The 17,998-nt window shown below is 49.8% G+C and overlaps 2 protein-coding genes across 3 annotated transcripts in view; one reads left to right on the top strand and one right to left on the bottom strand.

Annotated features, from left to right (window-relative positions):
- Positions 1-15,241, top strand: part of TMPRSS9 (transmembrane serine protease 9) — a 31,497-nt gene extending 16,256 nt beyond the window's left edge. Inside the window, exons 1-19 of one of the 2 annotated variants that reach the window (XM_085308489.1) lie at positions 473-723; positions 2,016-2,164; positions 2,781-2,908; positions 3,144-3,211; positions 3,646-3,821; positions 4,518-4,559; positions 6,102-6,273; positions 6,553-6,827; positions 7,010-7,146; positions 7,632-7,950; positions 8,784-8,955; positions 10,035-10,306; positions 11,020-11,156; positions 11,735-12,095; positions 12,217-12,333; positions 13,018-13,189; positions 13,500-13,765; positions 14,203-14,339; positions 14,824-15,241. In XM_085308489.1, the coding sequence (XP_085164615.1) occupies positions 2,044-2,164; positions 2,781-2,908; positions 3,144-3,211; positions 3,646-3,821; positions 4,518-4,559; positions 6,102-6,273; positions 6,553-6,827; positions 7,010-7,146; positions 7,632-7,950; positions 8,784-8,955; positions 10,035-10,306; positions 11,020-11,156; positions 11,735-12,095; positions 12,217-12,333; positions 13,018-13,189; positions 13,500-13,765; positions 14,203-14,339; positions 14,824-14,985 (3,234 nt within the window). In that variant the 5' untranslated portion in view covers positions 473-723; positions 2,016-2,043 and the 3' untranslated portion in view covers positions 14,986-15,241. Of the gene's footprint in view, positions 1-472; positions 724-2,015; positions 2,165-2,780; positions 2,909-3,143; positions 3,212-3,645; positions 3,822-4,517; positions 4,560-6,101; positions 6,274-6,552; positions 6,828-7,009; positions 7,147-7,631; positions 7,951-8,783; positions 8,956-10,034; positions 10,307-11,019; positions 11,157-11,734; positions 12,096-12,216; positions 12,334-13,017; positions 13,190-13,499; positions 13,766-14,202; positions 14,340-14,823 lie in introns of those variants that run through there. The other variant, XM_085308488.1, reaches the window with a different exon arrangement.
- Positions 15,242-17,260: 2,019 nt separating this feature from the next.
- On the bottom strand, positions 17,261-17,952 carry TIMM13 (translocase of inner mitochondrial membrane 13). Its single transcript, XM_085308494.1, has 3 exons — positions 17,757-17,952; positions 17,586-17,654; positions 17,261-17,497 (listed from the first exon to the last, which is right to left on the bottom strand). Exons 1-3 carry the CDS (start codon positions 17,880-17,882, stop codon positions 17,399-17,401), a joined length of 294 nt encoding a protein of 97 aa, XP_085164620.1. The 5' UTR covers positions 17,883-17,952; the 3' UTR covers positions 17,261-17,398.
- Between the last annotated feature and the right edge of the window lie 46 nt (positions 17,953-17,998).

The following is a 17,998-nucleotide window of genomic DNA, read 5'->3' as shown; positions in this document are numbered from 1 at the left end:
RTGTTCAGCATCTGAATATTACGTTAGAGCCAGCAACTCCAAAGCCTATTGAAAGAACAGAGAGACTGGATTGCTCACTTGTATGCATTTAGGTCACAGGGACCACTGGAAAAATGTTGCTTATTTGTCTGCTCTTAGCAAGAGCTGAATTGTCTAATGTCTGTTAACAAAGCAGGCAGGCCCAAAGTGCCTATCTCTGGAAGGCTCAGTTAGACCTCCAAATATTCTTTTTCAGCTGTATTAGAGAGGCGTCTTGGGTAGACTGTCCCTTCTTCCCCCTCTTTGTCTCTTCCCTCACAAAGGAGTGACCTTTTAAAATCTCTTATCTAGAAGCTTCAGTTTAAAGAACTGCTGACGCCTCTCAGAAAACACTGAAAAGCTCTTCAGAAGCAGTTCTGCTACTCCCAGTGTCCTGGGTCCTTTTCTTCCCTCCTCTCTCTTTCATTGCTTGGTAAATTTGCATTAGAAAAGGTTGTTCCTTAGCAGCTTCCCTGTTTGTTGAAGTCACGTTCTGCTGCTTCAGCAAATAGCTGCTRTTGCAGTGTTTGGAACAGAGACACTTGCAACATCTTCTGGACCAGCAAGAGATGGCTGCTGTAGAAGTGACGAAATAAGATTTCTACAAGATGTCTACAAGTATCTAGAGGGAGACTGTAGAGAAGGCAGAGTCAGACTTTTTGGAGTGGACAGTGAAAAGATGAGAGACAACGGACAGAAATAACAGTAAGAGAAATTCTACTTCAATAGAAGGAAAAGATTCTTCACCATGTGGGTGGTCGAACACTGGAAGGGAGACTCAGGCAGGTGCAAAATCTCTTATCTTTGAGCATATTCAAATTTAACTGGACAAGGACATGAGCAACTTGATCTAAGTTGGTCCTGCTTTGGGCAGGGATTTGAACCAGAAACCCCAGAAGTCCCTTCAAACTTGTTTTGTTCTGGTCTGCAGTTCTGCCAGACTTTGCATGGGTGCTGAAGTCCTGCACAAAAGCAGTCAGATTCTGTCTGTGGCTTAAGCTTATGAAAATTTAGCATTTCCAGAGTCACATATATGAATTTTATATACATATATATATATATATATGTATGTATGTGTGTGGCAATACAACAGGTTCTGATACTGTTGTGAGAAACATGTAAGCTTGATGTTTTCAGCCATGTCTCAGAAGGGGAATTTATAGTCTAATGCCACTTTTTCCTGTGTTTAATCAGGGTGATTCTTAGGTCTCTCTCCATAGCTCTCTATTCAGACTGCAAAGTTGCATGTTTAAGGATGTAACCACAGCCTAGTCTTGTTATTTGCAGGCCTATAAGATTACTCTGAGATAAATACTGTACTTGCCATCAGAACTGTTCCACCCACTACTGCAGCTCTGTGACACTTGAGCAGCATTAAAGCAGCTGGTAGTGACACTGGTTGTTCTCAGGATCTTTATTAGGGGTGATTTCTAAGACAGAAAGAGCAAGTCAAGATCCTGAGCCTCGTCTATGGTATCTAACAGCAAATACCCACCTCTTGCTGTAAGCTAGCATGCCTGTTCACCCTGGCATTACAGGAGGCAAAACSCTAAATCCTCTCTGCTGAATAAAAAGTGCCAGGGTAGGAGACTGCCTGCTAGTGTGCCATCCTGGCTGGACCCCAGGGCATGATGCTGCGACACTGTGCTTTAACACTTACCAGAGCTTGTGTCACTAAAAGCATCTGCGCAGAGCGCAGAGATGGGGGCATCAGGCTGGTTCGTGCTTGTGGCAGACAGGACCACTCCAGCTCGCTAAGCATCAGTGTCCTCCTCGGAAAAAAATGTACTGGAAAGGGGAATCAGACAGGAAATGTCCATCATGGTTAATATAAAATCTCCTGGCCTGTAGCCTAAGACACGTTCAGGAGACAGGATAGGYATCTAGTCCTTTTACTTGCTGTGACTATGTACTAGTTGGAGATCCTGAGGACCCTAGCTGACATCTCACATTTTACTCCAGATCTATCCTTTTCCTCCTATTGTTTTTAATCACAGAGATCATCTGTAGAGCTGCTCAGAAAGCATGGACCAAATAAAACCAGTGCTAGGCACCCAGAGGAGACTGAGGGCCGGCCGTTGGAAGGTAACCATTGCTACTGCCRTTGTGGGCAGCGTGACAGCCCTCTACCTGGGGATCCTGCTGGGTGAGTGCATAGCTGAGTATGTTCTTTCAGTTTACCTCTTCCAGTAGAGAAATGGTCCATATATTTCACAGGATTTGAGAAACCCTCAAATGTCTTCTGCTGAGGACAATATGTACAACTCACCCCGCCACACACACACGCTGAATGGTATAGAGCTACCTCAGATTTTTAATGTTATTCAATTCTAATGCACTTTAATGTTGCATAGATCCATTCCTCTTTAATTTCCCCCAATGACTCCCAGACTTCTTGTAGCCAGACCTCACTACTCCAGCCATCTTCTACTCACTGCCCCACTCGAGGGTTCAACCACTGTCTCCTTGGCTCCCCCTTCTCCTCCCATTGCCTCTGGCTCCCCTCGGCCAGATGTCAGCCCATTACAGCACCCTGTACGTGCTTGGCAGCACCTGACATGCCTGGCAGAGTGTGGCACGTGTGGGGGTAGCCCAGCATGGCTGTATGGCACTCCCACAGTGGTGGTCAGGGAAAATCAAGCTGCCAAAAATCAAGGGKTTTTAAAGGACACGATGAGATCTGTGTTACAAAGTGGGCGATGTGGCCCCCAAACCTCCATGTTTCTTTTGTGCCTCTGATAGAAACCTTCCCTCTCTGGCAGCCTGTCATCCTGCAGTAGAGACCAGCTTTGAACACACAGTGGAGCTGAGAGGAATTGCATTCAACAGCAGCTTGCAAATGGAAAACTCGGACTATTACAGAGTGCTGACACCTGCTCTAGAGAGGCTGGTGAGTTGAGCCAGGCGAACCATACACGCTGCAGCTCTGCAGTCCCAGGCTTGGCATGAGGCAGAGCTGGGAGGCTGCTGTGTAGCCCATGCTCCTTCATTGCTCAGGATGGGCTGTTGCAGTTCCCCAGAGACCAGCCTAGCTGTCCTCAGCCAGCAGACTAGTCCTGTCTCCCTCAGGTTTTCTGCTTGGGGAAAACAGGGTGAGTGTGTGACCATCATTCTTCACTTTGCAGTTTCTATCCAGTTTCCAGGACTCCCAGCTGGACTCAAGCTGCACTGGTTGCACCATCCTGGGCTACAGGTGAGTGTAGACTGCTYTCCCTTCAGACCAGGCGTGCTACTACAGATGTGTGATCTTGGTAGCCTGAAATGTTTTTTTTGTTCAAAACAAGTAAAAAGAGAAACTGCTTTTTGGTCAAAGCTGTATTGCTTTTGGGATTCTTTCTGGATGTTCTGGATTCTTTCACCTTGAAATGAAGTCAGTGAGGGTGAGGAAAGTGGTCTTGTTCAACCAAAGTTGAATTTTGGGCCAAAGAAGAAAAATTGAATGACCGCTTCAGTGGCCCCGGCCACATCATCAGAGAATCTTGAGTCATGAATAATTGAGTAGTTTTATTTCTCCAAAGTTCCCTGTGGGCCACTAGCATAGAAGCTGAGGGCATTCATGCATAAGGCCTGCCYCTCTTACTGACCGTAGAGAAAAAGCGCCCCATGATTCTCTTTGTCTTCCAGCAGGAATGGAAACTCAAGCGTGATTGTCCGTTTCCGCCTCCGCTTTGCTCCCCAGGATTCCCAGACTCTGAGCTCTACAGAGGAGGAAGAAGCTCTCAGACATGGGCTGGCTGCTGCCCTGCGCAGGCAAGGTCTCTCCCTGGCTGCTTATGGGACTATATCCTCAGCTTCTCTTACAGGTATGCTCYTCCCATCTGTGCCAGGAAACCAGAGCAAGGTGCTCCATGCAAGTGCTGCTGTCAGCACAGGTCACACTAGCAAAACCACAAACCATTTCTCAGATAGCCAAACTGGCTCAGGACTTTAGCTTTAGATGCCCAGTCAATGCTTCATGCCCAGCAGCAGTGTTGGAAATAGAACTGCTGTCAGGCATCCAAGCCAAACCTCCAAAGGATGCTCTGCCTGACTCTAGGGTGAACCAGTTATGCTGCAGCAGGAACTCCTGCCTTCCGGAAAGATAGGATCTCACTTCAGCATTTCACTTCCAGTCTCTCTGTAGGCTCAGGAGACAAGCTCCAGGCATGGGGAGCCCAGCACTGCAAGCATAGGCAGCCCTGCTCATTACAAGGCGGTGGCAGAACCATGTTTAGCTCTTGGTGRTTGCTGAACATCTCTGGACACAGCTGCTCATCCACTGTGTCCTGCATCCATCACAAAGCAGAGCAGGTATCTGCTAGCTGGCCGTGGGACCCAGAAAACAAAACGGGCCAGGAGCTCGCTGCAGGTGTTTCCCCCTAGCTATGTGACAGGCAAAGCAGGGAAAGCTGGCCTCTGCCAGCCCTGCCCAGGAGCAGAGCGGTCAGGAAAGCCTGCAGCTCCTGCAACCCCAGCCTGGGTCATCTTCATTATCTTCCCTTCCCTCTGCTTTGTTACAGGCCCAAGTGAGATTTCTCCATACAGACCTGGATTGAAAACAGGTAAGAGCCAGGCAAGCGGGAAGAGCTGCGTGCCCTAGCAGAACAGTGATAAATGCCAGTTCCCTGTAGCAAAACTGCACTCTGTAAGCTAGAGTCCTCTTCCCTTCACAAGTCACCTGTGTGCCTGATTGCAGATATGAAAGGTGTTTGTGCCCCATCTTGCTCATAACAGGGCTCTTTTTCTCTGCCCCCCACCCCAAAAGTTTAACCCCAAGATGCAGCTAAGCTTCCAGCTCCACCCCAAGGGGATACTAACACTGCCAGGAAACACTGTGTGAAGACACAGTGGTGGTTGCCACTGAGAGAGCCAGGAAGACAGTCATAGAGAGGRCTGCAGAAGCCACATGAATGACCGAAGCCTTGCTGTCCCCAGGGAGCTGCCCTGGAGACAGGTTTACTTGCTGCAACAGCCAATGCATATGGAAAGAAAATATGGAAATGCATATGGCCAAAAGGACTGCTCTGATGCCTCTGATGAAAAGGGCTGTGGTGAGTCTCTCACAGCAGGTCTCTTGCATCAGGACCTAAGCACCCTGCTGGGCCACAACCCAACACTGCAGCCCTCAATAGTTGTAACAACAGTAGACTTTCTGGTCACTGGCAGGAACTAAGGACAGGGCATGATATGTTAGGCTGACTGAAGATGTCCACATCAGGATGAAAAGAACTGTAACATAGAAACATCTCAGTCCCTGCGACAGCTGTGAGGGGCATAATAAGACAGGGATCAACTGTTATATTCTCATGAGCCAGTGAAGCCCATACACCCAAGCCACAGCTCTTTGCGAGAGTGCACACAAGCATCTTCCAGCAATGCCACAAGAAGCCTGGCTGCAAGGGCATGCCCAAACCCATTTCCACCCACACTGGAAGTCTGGAGCTCAGACTTTCTTTGGGTCTTGATAAGCACAGCTGAGATATGGCTTGGTCACAGACAGCATCATCAAGGCAGTAACTGAAGAAGACGAGTGAAGATAGAGCGCAGAGATACAGTGCCCTGCAGGCATCACTCACCTTTACTGCTCGAGACAGAGTCCCTCACACTGGCACTGTAATGTTATCACTCCCCTAAGCGTGAACCTGAGGAAGCCAGGACACCAGTGATGTCCCTCCTGTAGGTGTTGATGGGGGAGCAGGTCCAGGGACTAGCCCGTAAGCTTTTGGTGGGCTGGAGTGCTGCTCAAGCTGTGCATGTCCACAGGCTTCTGGGAGCAGCTCAGGAGACAGTGGCTGGGCTTGGGACACTACCTGAGMCCTTTCTCTCACTATTTGGCTTGCTTTAAAGGGTTTCTGGGAGGATCCTRTGATGGGTCAGTGAGTTGCAAGCCTTTTCTAGAACTGCAGGTTAAAGCCTACTCGCCTGTAACAGCCACAGCAATGCCCTGGTGCTTGGGCATGTGCTGGGAGAGGCTGGGAGCATGCTTTGCACTGAAGCAGATTTTTTTCTCGCCCCAGAGAGACCCTTGCAACATGTGCCTGGTTCTCCCTGTGTCCAGCTGCAGGATTCCAATGCGCTTACACGAGCTCTCACCTGCCTTTCAGACTGCGGGAGCCGCCCTGCCATGCAGRCTGCCAGCAGGATAATAGGAGGCTCCGAAGCATCCAGAGGGGAGTTTCCGTGGCAAGTCAGCTTGCGAGAGAACAACGAGCACTTCTGCGGTGCTGCTGTCCTCACAGAGAAATGGCTGGTGTCTGCCGCTCACTGCTTTACTGAGTAAGCRCTAGTCAAACTCCTTTTCTTGCCCCATTTCTAAAAGCTGCCATCTCATAAGGCTCTCACTGTGCTCAGACTGCTCAGTCACTGTTRGTTTCTTTGCCCTGCCAGCTTTAGCCATAGGAAATTCATGTCCCGAAGCTGATAGCCGGGGGACAGGCAGGACCGGGCACCGAAAGGCAGGGAGGTAGCATCACCCGCAGTAAGCACGTCAGCTGTGGTTTGTAGGGCAATTCTGCTGGCTCCAGGCCTGCACAGTCCTATTTGTGTGTCTTCCAGGTTTCAGGATCCAGCTATGTGGGCAGCTTACACTGGGACTACTTCGCTCAGCAGTACAGATAGTGGCGCAGTGAAAATGGGCATCGCGAGGATCATCTCGCACCCCTCCTACAATGCGGACACAGCTGACTAYGATGTGGCTGTGCTGGAGCTGAAGAGACCTATGGCCTTCACTAAGTACATCCAGCCCGTGTGCCTGCCAGATGCTGGGCATCACTTCCCCACCAGAAAGAAGTGCCTTATCTCTGGCTGGGGCTACCTCAAGGAGGATTTCCGTAAGCAAAGTCTGGCGGCAGGGGAGGACGCGTGATGGGACAGAAGCAGAGCACATGAGGGAAGGGTGGAGAAGGGCAGTAGGGTTGTGCTCTGSTCAGGCAATGTGGGCTGTGACACAGGGAGCTGGACCCACTGCAAGACTCTGTGGCGGGGAGTTCACAATTGCGTCTCTTCCATTCAGTGCTGAAGCCAGAGTTCCTGCAGAAAGCAACAGTGGAGCTGCTGGACCAGACGCTGTGCTCCAGCCTCTACAGCCACGTCCTCACAGACAGGATGCTGTGTGCTGGTTATCTGGAGGGGAAAATTGACTCCTGCCAGGTGAGAAACAGCCCAGGGGAGCCAGCCTSTCTCTCCAAATGAGACTTTTTTCTTCCCCATATGCACCTGCATGTTCAGGTGGCWGTTTTGGCTACTTAGCTACTTTTCTCTAGTTCCTGAATCATAAAACAGGGCTGATGTTACAGACCTACCTGGCAAGTCCTCAAATTAAAGTCATTTTACCACTGGCAAAGGGCAGCAGTGGAAGCTAAAACATCCACAACAGTTTTTTTTTTTTTTTTGATGACAACTTGGTGGTTTCCCTAGTTAGCATTTATCTAGCCTGAAATTTCATACCTGGAGAAAATYCTGATTTTTCACAATGATTAAGGAGAAAACACTGTTGTGAGCCAGGGAAGCTAAATCAGAGCTGCTCTGCTGCTTCTGCTCCTCTAATTAAAGACCTGGTGGAGGTATGCTGAGGGCAGACAGAGCAGGCTTAGAGCTTAGCTGGAGAAGGCTCACCATTCACACTTCTTTTGCAGGGTGACTCTGGTGGGCCCCTGGTTTGCGAAGAACCATCTGGCAAGTTTTTCCTAGCTGGAATCGTGAGCTGGGGAATTGGATGTGCTGAAGCCAGGCGGCCTGGGGTTTATACCCGTGTTACTAAACTCAGAGACTGGATCTTAGATGCTATTTCTGCCTTCCCCACCTCCATAACACATACTGTCCCACTAATACACTCCAGCACTAATAGCAGCATGGTCATCTCTGAAGATCTTAGCAACACTACCGCTGGAGCAACCCCCAGCACTTCACCAGGCCCAGCTGCYAGCAAGCCAGCCACTGCTTCTAGGCCACAAGGTACGAGATGGTCACAGAGTGGGTGCAGCAGGGTAGAAAGAGTGGCAGGTATAGGTCCCAGTGGAGGGCCTACTTTTTCACTGAGTTGAAATAACCTTTGTCAGGGTGWCACACACAACCCTCAACTAAGTGCCAAAGGCCAAGACTGCCTCAGCTTAGCCCAGAGCAAAGTGGCCAAGTCACTTGGTACTGGTACGGACAAGTTTCATGGGCTCACTTGCTCATGCAACTGAATGCGTAATTTTGTGCCCAGCACCTGGCTCCATCAGGCCCAGGACACCTGGCAGATGCAGGGTACTAACACTCACCAGTGCCTGATACTGCTTAACCTGTTGACTGGACACTCACTTTTCTTTGCCTCCCAACGATCTCCCAGTATTTCAAGTTCAGTGGCTGCAATTTCACAGCAGTTAGGTATCTTCTCAAAGCAGAGGTTTCTACAGGAGGACCTGTTAGCTTCCAGGAGTCCTCCCAGTAGCCCTGCAGGGAGATACAGATGTAGGGCATTTTTCTAAATTGAGGATTAACTTTCTATCTGTAATGGCAGAGCTAAGGGGCACAGAGATACTCATTACTCTGCCTTTGGGAGAGGCACAGGCTTAAGACCCTGCCAAGAACAAGTCTCAGAACAGCAGTTAGGATGAAGGCCATGTATAGTAGTGCTCAGCCACCATGAGAAATCCCCAGGATCATCAGGAAGGGCTTGGGCAGATGCCTCAGACTTTGGCCCTGACTTGTCCCTGCCCGGACTTACCAGCTAGAGAAAGCAAAAGTCATTCCTTACTTGTCTTCTGCTAGGAGTAATCACAAGTCATGCTTGCATTTTTGTTCAGAGTGTGGAGGACGACCCGGACTCTCCAAACCCAGCAAGATTGTGGGAGGAATGGATGCTTCCAGCGGAGAGATCCCCTGGCAAGTCAGCCTGAAAGAAGACTCAAGGCATTTCTGTGGAGCCACCATAATTGGGGATCGCTGGCTGCTGTCAGCAGCTCACTGCTTCAATCAGTAAGATCCCAACCATGCTATGGCAGGAGTGGATGGCAGTGTTTGTTGCTAATGCTGTTCCAGTTTGCTTGGCCATTGACACAGACCTGTACAAGTCTACATGGCCATGCAGCCAAACCCACAGCTGTGGCAATGGTGTCACCAGTGAAAAACAATAGTCACCAGTGAAAAACAACACAGGACACCAGTTTTCATCGTGGCTAGATGTTAATTGCAAAGGGATTTTGTGGAGAGGCTGGGATGAGGCAGGGAAGGGTTAAAATGGCCTGGACAGGGAGTGARGACAACATACTTTGGAGAGGTGGCAAAGGGCAGGCTCCATATGACTGTTTGTTAAAGAAAAGTAACTGTTCTTTGAGGAAAGGCACCCTATATTGTAAAGGCATTGTAAAGAGGGTAACAGAAGGCACAAAGGGTAATCCAGGTGTAGAACAGCATCCTTAACAGGCATGATAAAATAGACCAAACTAGATTTAGGAAAAGAGACAACTGGGTCAGGAGCGTACGATTGCACCTATAAAATTATGGATAGCGCAGAATAAGTGTTTACAAAATGTCTTTTTACTTCTTTTTTTAAAAGCTATYAAATGAAAGTACCACCAAGAGGAGGTACAAAACAAGCAAAGGAAAGCAGTTCTTCATAAATGTCATTAAGCTATGGAACACCTCACCATGAAAAGTGCCAGATATTTAAAGTTTACATGGGTTAAAAAAAAAACAAAGAAAATGCAACTCTAGAAAACTTCAAGTTAAAAAATCCATTAAGGCCTTCTGAATACAGAGACACCATCTGTGTGTCAAAACATTTCTGAAATAACAACAGATTCCTGAAGGCTTGGAGAGCATTACTACATGCTTACCTGCTCCTCAGGAGAYGTTCTGAAGATGTACCACTGTTGGAAACGAGTTCTTTATGCCTGACTCCTTAGGGCTACTCTTGTGTGTRCTGGGCTCTGCTTTGGTGAAGCAAGATTTCAGACACTGATGATTTAAAGTTGCTTGTAATTTAAACAGYTAATGAGCTCAGAATTCATGCTAGGCATGTGTGTGAATGTATGTTTAGGATTATGTATTTGCAGGACAAAGCCAGAAGATATCAAAGCCTATATGGGAACTACATCACTAAATGGAACAGATGGGAACACAGTGAAAGCCAACGTAACAAGAGTGATCCAGCACCCCCTCTTCAACCCTATCATTTTGGACTTTGATGTTGCTATATTAGAGCTGGCAAAACCCCTCGTCTTCAACAAATACATCCAGCCCGTCTGTCTCCCACTTGCTGTGCAGAAGTTTCCMGTTGGCAAAAAGTGTGTGATTTCTGGGTGGGGAAACACCCAAGAAGGCAATGGTAAGCAGTGATGCTTTACCAGTTGATTTGTTCTGGCRCACTGACAGATTCAGTGGCAAAGCCTGTACCAAAGCAACCCAGAAAGATGCCTGGGAACATACAGGAGCCTATAACAGGGACAGTCAGGAACTCACAGGAACATGGGAGCCAAAGGCAAAAGTAAAGGCATGTGGAAAACTACCTTAAATTACAGTTCTTTCTTTAGAAGCTGCCAGCAAACAAGAAAATGGAGATAGCAGCTTGGCAGGAACCAGGAGTAACTAGCTGGGATCCCCTGAATAGTTTTCCCCTATTAAGCAATGGTAGATCATTGCCTCAGTGGTTTCCTGTGAATTCCCCAGCAGGCCATCTGACTYGGTGACTACACAAGGCTTTGTCACAAAGATGTTCCAAGCAATTAGAAAGAGCGAGGACCCCATTTTGCCAGAGAGATTGAAGGTRGCATATGTGCTACCAAAGAAGTCTTACTGTCCCTCTGCAGTTGGCAAGGAGCTTGCAAACTGTTAAGATGGCAGAAAACTTGTTGCCTGTGCCCAGCGTCCTGCACACAGGTACAAAACTCTGCCCTGGTAAACCAAGTGCTTCAGGGCTGCAGAGTAAGCTCCTATCTGGGATTAAAGCCTGCTTTTCAGAAGCACACGTTCAATCAGTCTAAAAGCCTTTAGCTCCCACTTCTCTCTGCTACACTCATTAACCCCTTTGTTTTCTTGCAGTCACTGAACCTGAGAGCCTGCAGAAAGCCTTTGTGGGCATTATAGACCAGAAGATCTGCGACTTCCTCTATAACTTCTCCCTCACTGACCGAATGATCTGTGCTGGCTTCCTGGAAGGGAAGGTAGACTCATGCCAGGTAAGAGTCTGATGTTTCTCCACTCCTCCACAGATTGYTGCAGCTGGACTAATTCACAGTCTCAGCATTGCCTTGGGAAATCTCTGCTGAGCTGCTGTAGCCAAGTTATAATCAACATGTGCCTTATGTCAAAAAGGAATGGCCCACTGCCAGGGAGTTGAGAAAGGTAAACGAAGCTCCATCAAACTGAGCATGACTTAAGGTGGAATCTTGCTGCTCCAATTTGGGAAAACTGGAGCTCTAGGAAAAACAGTCTCTCCTCCTGTGGCAGTGAGWCAAAGCGGTAGTGGTTGGTTGCTCTCCTTCATAGAAAGGAGTTGTCAGGAGCAATTAACTTTCATGCCAAATGCCATTATGTATCTGTGTGATCAGATTAAGCCATTGATCTCTGCTCACTCATGTCTTGCATGCACTGCATGGGAGCAGACAGCCCCTCTGGGCTGGGTGGGCCATCTTCAGAGACTGGAGARAGAGGAATTGGGTGCTATCTAAGCCCTCCCAATGTGGCTGAGGAGCTCCAGGCAGACCTGTCTTGGGGCAGAGTGGGCTGAGCAGTCATTGTCTTGCTTCTCCCTCAGGGAGATTCTGGTGGGCCTTTGGCCTGTGAGGAAACCCCAGGCGTGTTCTACCTGGCTGGCATTGTGAGCTGGGGAATTGGATGTGCCCAGGCTGAGAAACCTGGTGTGTACTCCAGAGTTACCAAATTCAAAGACTGGATCCTGGATACCATGGCACAGCTGCCCAGTCCAGACACAGGCACCTTTTCAAGTTCAGCCATCACCAGAGCTTCCACCACAGCCATCCTCATGCCGCAGCCCAGCACAACAGCTACAAGCCCAATCAATGGAACCACCCTGAGTGTGAAGACCACCACAACCAGGAGAGAAACCTCTGCAACTCTGAAAACAACTGAGCCTACCAACCCCACTCAAACCCCAGGTAAAAGTTCACTGACACCCAATTTATTGATATGCTGGTAGGTGACCTCCAGCCCCTGACAAGAGACCTCCAGCCGCTAGCATTGAGGTTACTAAGCAGGCCATGGGTTATTGCCTTCCAGTGGTGCCTTGTACCAGCCTCACCTTCAAGTGCTCCAACAAGGTCTGTATTGGAAAAACAAATCCCGAATGYGATGGCATTGTTGACTGCAGCAACGGCGCTGATGAGCGCAACTGTGGTAAGCACTCCTGGGCCGCATGCAACTGCTGCTGACCCTTATCCCACGATACTCAGACTCCACAGCACTGCCCTCATACACTTCAGCCCATCAACCTCACATGGGCTGTCTTGGGCCCCAAGTTTTACCACTGGGATCCTGGGCCAGCCTCTGTTCCTCAGCACCCTGGAGCTCTTAATCAGCTTGTGAGGGTCAGGAGATAAACAAGAAAAATCTGGACAAGTAGGGTACAAATCTTCTGCCAGGGAATGTGGCTGCTTCTGTTCCATAAGCAGCTGTCCAGTTCCCCAGCATGCGGGCCTTCTGCTCAGCCAGTCTGCTAATACTGGTTGGCATGACAGCTCTGCAGAATGTGGCAGCCCAAAACACACCCTGCATCACCAAGCACTGCTTGGGCTACGCTTGCTTGCATCCTTGCTCTACAACAGCTCAGCCAGCCCATCCAAATTTCCCCTTCTCACATGGGAAGTCCCCAGAAGATGTGATGTGTGAAAACAAAAAAAGCTTCCAAATCATACCACATCTGCCAAGTCTTGTCACTGGCAGCTAGAAGAAATTCATCACATCCTACTGCCCTGTCTATGTCTCCCCAAAAGGCTGCTCCATGGCAGAAGCCATGGAAGGACAGACCTCCCTTGTCACTTACGGTTTCTTAGCACACTGTTGGCTCTTTTTCTGTCTCAGATTGTGGCTTAACTACTGCTCTGGCCTTCAGCAAGATCGTGGGTGGCAGCACTGCAGCTCGGGGAGAATGGCCATGGCAAGTCAGTCTCTGGCTTCGGCGGAAGGAGCACAAATGTGGGGCTGTCCTCATTGCTGACAGGTGGCTGCTCTCTGCAGCTCACTGCTTTGATATGTAAGTCTGAAATGGGCTGGTAAAGCCTGCCTGCCCACGGCCTCATCCCCGTCTGCCCACCTGCCCATCCCCTTCCTTGCAGTTTAGCACCACAGCTGGGATGCTGTGCCCCCCTGGAAGCACACACTACGTATTAGAGATGTGCCCCTGCAGGTAAGTGCTAAGAATGGGTGTGTGTGACATATGATGGAGCTAGGGGCCTTGGCCTCACAACTTACGGCCATAGTGCATCCCAGCCCCAGAGCAAGCAGAAAATGGCACTTTTTGCTAAGCCATGCTCCTAACAGCCAGGTTTGCTCTCTTTCTGCAGTTACAGTGACCCCAAAATGTGGGTGGCCTTTCTAGGAACACCCTTCCTGAATGGCATCGATGGGAAAGTGGAAAAAATATTCCGTATCTACAAGCACCCTTTCTACAACGTCTACAGCCTGGACTACGATGTGGCACTTCTCGAGCTCAACATGCCTGTCAAGTTCAGCAGCACCATCAAACCTATATGTCTCCCAGATTATTCACATATTTTCCATGAAGGAGCCAGATGCTTCATCACAGGCTGGGGCTCCACAAAGGAGGGAGGTACTGACCRAGAAGGCTCCCTCACACACGACAGCCATGCTAAGTGCCACCTACCCTGTGACCCTGCGTGCCRTCTCCCACTCCACTGCCCCAGCACCATCCACACTAGGTTGTACCCTGCAGGAGATACCAACCTGGGCAAGGTCTGGTTTCACCACAATCTCCTCTGCAGCCACCAAGGATTGCACCCATCCGTCCCTACCCTCTTGTAGCTTTCTACATGCTAGCCGCCACACTCCCCCATCCCTGAAACAGCTGTTCCAGCTGTACTCCCRCAGTATGAGGACCACACCCTTGCTCAGCTGGGAAGGAACCAGGCCTGGCTTCTTTCCCAGTGCAGATCTCTCCCTCTAAGGCAGCTGAGACCCTACTCTGACACATTCTGCTSTTTCTGACAAGCTCAGCACCAAGCTAACAGCAATCGCTTGCCTCCTCAGGTCTCATGTCAAAACATCTGCAGAAAGCAGCAGTGAACATAATTGGTGATCAGGCCTGCAAAAAGTTCTACCCTGTCCAAATCAGCAGCAGGATGGTGTGTGCTGGTTTCCCCCAGGGCACCGTCGACAGTTGTTCAGTGAGTGTGAGCAGCAAATGCTGCTGCTGGGGCAGGGCAAACTTGCAGCGAAGTTCCCTGGCCACGTTCTCTCAGAATGCCGTGTTCTGCCTTCCTAGCTCAGCTGTATCTGTCCCTCCATCTCCACTGTCCGTTACTGTCATCTAACTCTATCCTGCATGTACCTTGCTCTGTGACAAGTCAGGGAAACATACAGTAACATCAAGTGAGAGGCCATAAGGATACCATGGAGCCCATTCTATGGCCCTRTTCTGCCTCAGAAAATGCTCTTGCATGTCCCAAACCCCCAGGCTCAGGTTGTGCATACAAGTACATCACTGAGCAGCCTTCCAGCTGGGGAGCAGGTTCCTGCAGGGGTGGGAAACAGGACAGCAAATCTTCCCATATCCCAGAGATCAAGAACATCTCTGAGTTGGGGGGTTGGGCTGGGCTCGCTTGGCTGCATTTTTTGGCTTGATACAGGACCCTTTTCATCTCTCTGCAGGGCGATGCAGGTGGGCCTCTGGCATGTAAAGAACCCTCAGGGAGGTGGTTTCTAGCAGGAATCACGAGCTGGGGCTATGGCTGTGCCAGGCCATACTTCCCTGGTGTCTACACCAAAGTCACAGCTGTGCAGGGTTGGATCGCACAGAATCTCAGACTCTGAAGCTGCATTTCTCCACTCAGGGAAGGAGACAAATAAGAGGAGTAATTGCCAGGGGATGCATTAACCCCTCCGTTCCTGCACATTTTCTTGATGCTGGAAAGGGGTGAAGATGGCCTGCAGCTGCAGGTGTTGAACAAATGCCAGCATTGTGTGACCCACTGCAGTCTTGACACCAGGGCATTTGATAACTGCTTTGCATAGAGAGGTGCAATTCTAGAGGATTTTCTATAAATAAATGAGGCCTGTCCCATCTTAAGAGCTGGCCAAACATTCTATGCATTAAAAACCTAGCCTTTCAAGTAAAGGAGTGCCAGAAACATCAGCCAGAAATTTATGTAGATTGGCTTATCTCTTGTTTATGAGTTGTCATCCTCAAACCAATCCAAGAGACAAGTGGACTTTGTCTCAGCCCCGAGCTATGTCCTTGCTGAAGCCTTGAACCTCACTGCCTTGATGRAGCTGCCACGTTGTGCAATGGCTTTTAGAAAGGGTATATACACTTTCCAGACTCCATCAAGGTACTGGTAGTTACTATTAAACTCAGTCACGATCCACTGACTCACCAGTTGATTACAACAGAAGCTAGGACTAAAACACTCAGGCTCTGCAGGCTCTCACCTTTATTAAGCAATCAGGACCRGCTTCTCCCCCCCACAGCTACCTTTGACTAAGGGCACAGGTACCTAAATCAACAAAGAATAAGACATAACCACATGGACTACTGTTTTGCTTAAGCTAAGTGGAAAGAATTCAGAGTGCCAAGATAGGGTCCACACATCCAATACATTCAGCAGAGAGTGCAGTCCCACTAGAGTAAGGCACACTGAAACATCTGTGTTCTAAAGTAAGAAATGCTGCAGGGCTCTTGTGTCAGGTCTCAGACATCTCCTTAGACTTGATCACCTAAGCAGAATGCTAGTTAGTACCTCAAACCCCTTCCTAGATTTGGCACTTAAGCTGYGCATTTGGGTATAGCAAGAGGTTTTTTTCTTTCCCAACCCAGCTGGCAATGAAACCCACCACTTTCCTAGCTAGAGCCCTATCGAGGTGGGAGATCTGGCTTCCAGGCATGACTTGGCTTAGGGTGGATTCAGATCACACAGCTGAAACTTTTGTGGGATGCTCCCTCCTGCTGAAACTAGACTGCTGCACAGCCAGCACGGAAAATTCATGCAGCCATAAAGAGAAGTAAAAAGGCCCTTGAAAGAACATGGCTGAAGACAACTCATTTTCAAATATTTATTTTACCTGATCTGGATACAAAATTCCAGTTTAGCTTCAAATTAGTCTGAGCAAGCATTCACCCCCTAATAGATAAGATTACGCRGGGCCACTTTCATTCCTTTATAGAAACCACCACACTGAAAGATTAAATGAAATCACATTCTCCCACATCCTCTTGAAAGTCCTAACAGCTAAGAAAAAGTCACCCTCCTAGCCTGTCTCAGTCCCAGCAAACAGTGAAATATTTGTGTGAATACAGAACAGCTTCAACACAAGGGATTTCAAAAATCACTACAGATGGACACACACTTTTAATCTTCAACAGACTCACCTTCCAGTTGCTGTGCAAGTAACACAGGACAGATGCCCAYTCCAGGAGAGGTGTGAAGGCTGAGCACAGCACAGTGCTCATCCCCAGAACAGACCAGAGTCCTCTGCTGCAGAAGTGTTCCTACTCAAAAAATGAAATCTAGAAGATAGGCTCCAAGATGGAACACCTGTGCCAGAGCCAAACCAAAAGTCAAGAGTACAGGAAAGCATACCCACACAATGTATCTTTTTCCTATGAAAAAAATCAGTCAGTCTAAGTAGTTTTCACCCACAGTCTATTGCTCCCCAGCTGTGGTTGTAGTTACTTACACRGCTGTGCAGCCCTGCTCCCCAAGGCACTGCTTGAGCCGAGTTAAAGACTACAGGCCCATCAGTAAGCTCCACATACAGCTATATAAACACAAGGGAGGAGGTAGCAAACTATAGCCTAGAGCATCTCAAAGCAGCTTTTCCACTTACGAAAAGAGACTGGGTAACTATCCGATAGCCAGGTTCATGSTTGCTTTCTGGGGAAGGGGAGTGTGTCACTGGCTTAGCCTCTCTTTTCCACAGAAGGCTCTTTGCCCCTCACAGCCCTTTCAGCAGGGCTTTATCAGTCACAATATGCTCTAGCCAGTATGACTGCTGGGAAGAGCATGAGGCAAACTAAGCAGYTCATGGTGGCTCCCAAGGCTGGAAAATTCACCCGCTCCTGGGATCGGTGCTAATAAAGGCCAAAGGATGCAAAAGATTCAGCGAGGGTTTATTGCTCTGCCACGGCAGGGGCTGGAAAGGCAGCAGGATTTTGTCCCCAACCGCGCGGACCGGCCGCTCGTCCCTTCCCTGCAAGGTCCATCCCCGGTCCCGGAGCCGAGGCGCTTCACATGTTGGCTCTCTCCCGCTGCAGCCGGGAGTTGTAGGCTCGGGAAACCGTGTTCCAGGCGTCCATGTAGCGGTCCATGCACATGGCGATGCACTTCTGCGGCACAGAGGGCCCCTGAGCGGCCGCCCCGCCGCGGAGCGCGGCCGCCCCCGCGCCCCGTCTGCCCCGCGCCCCGAGCGCTCACCTGCTCCGAGTTGTCCAGCGAGCCGCCCGGCTTGCCGATGCACTTCCGAAAGCACTTGTCCGTCATGCGCTGCGGAGAGAGGCCGTGAGGGCGCCGGGGCCGCGCCGGAGCCCGCCCCGCTCCCCCCCGAGGCAGCCCCCGGCCCAGCCGCCCTCCGCAGCCTCTCCTCACCTGCAGGAGCTCCTGCGCGTTGGCCACGGCGATCTGCACCTTCACTTGCTCCATAATGAGCCCCGCGTCCAGCTTGCCCCCTGCGCCGCCCGCAGAGCCGAAGTCGGAGCCGAATCCGCTCTCCATGCCGCAAAGTCACCGCGGGCGGCGGCCCCGCACACGCTGCGCCGGGGGAAATGGCGGCTCGCGGGGACTACGGCTCCCAGCGTGCCCCGCGCGAGGGCGCTCGCCGCTCCCAGCGT

This window comes from Rhea americana, unplaced genomic scaffold (genome assembly GCF_003343005.1).
Source record: "Rhea americana isolate MKP2758 unplaced genomic scaffold, rheAme1 scaffold_278, whole genome shotgun sequence".
Taxonomy (NCBI): domain Eukaryota; kingdom Metazoa; phylum Chordata; class Aves; order Rheiformes; family Rheidae; genus Rhea; species Rhea americana.
The sequence above is the reverse complement of the archived record's forward strand: the minus strand, read 5'-3'. Positions and strand labels throughout refer to the sequence as shown.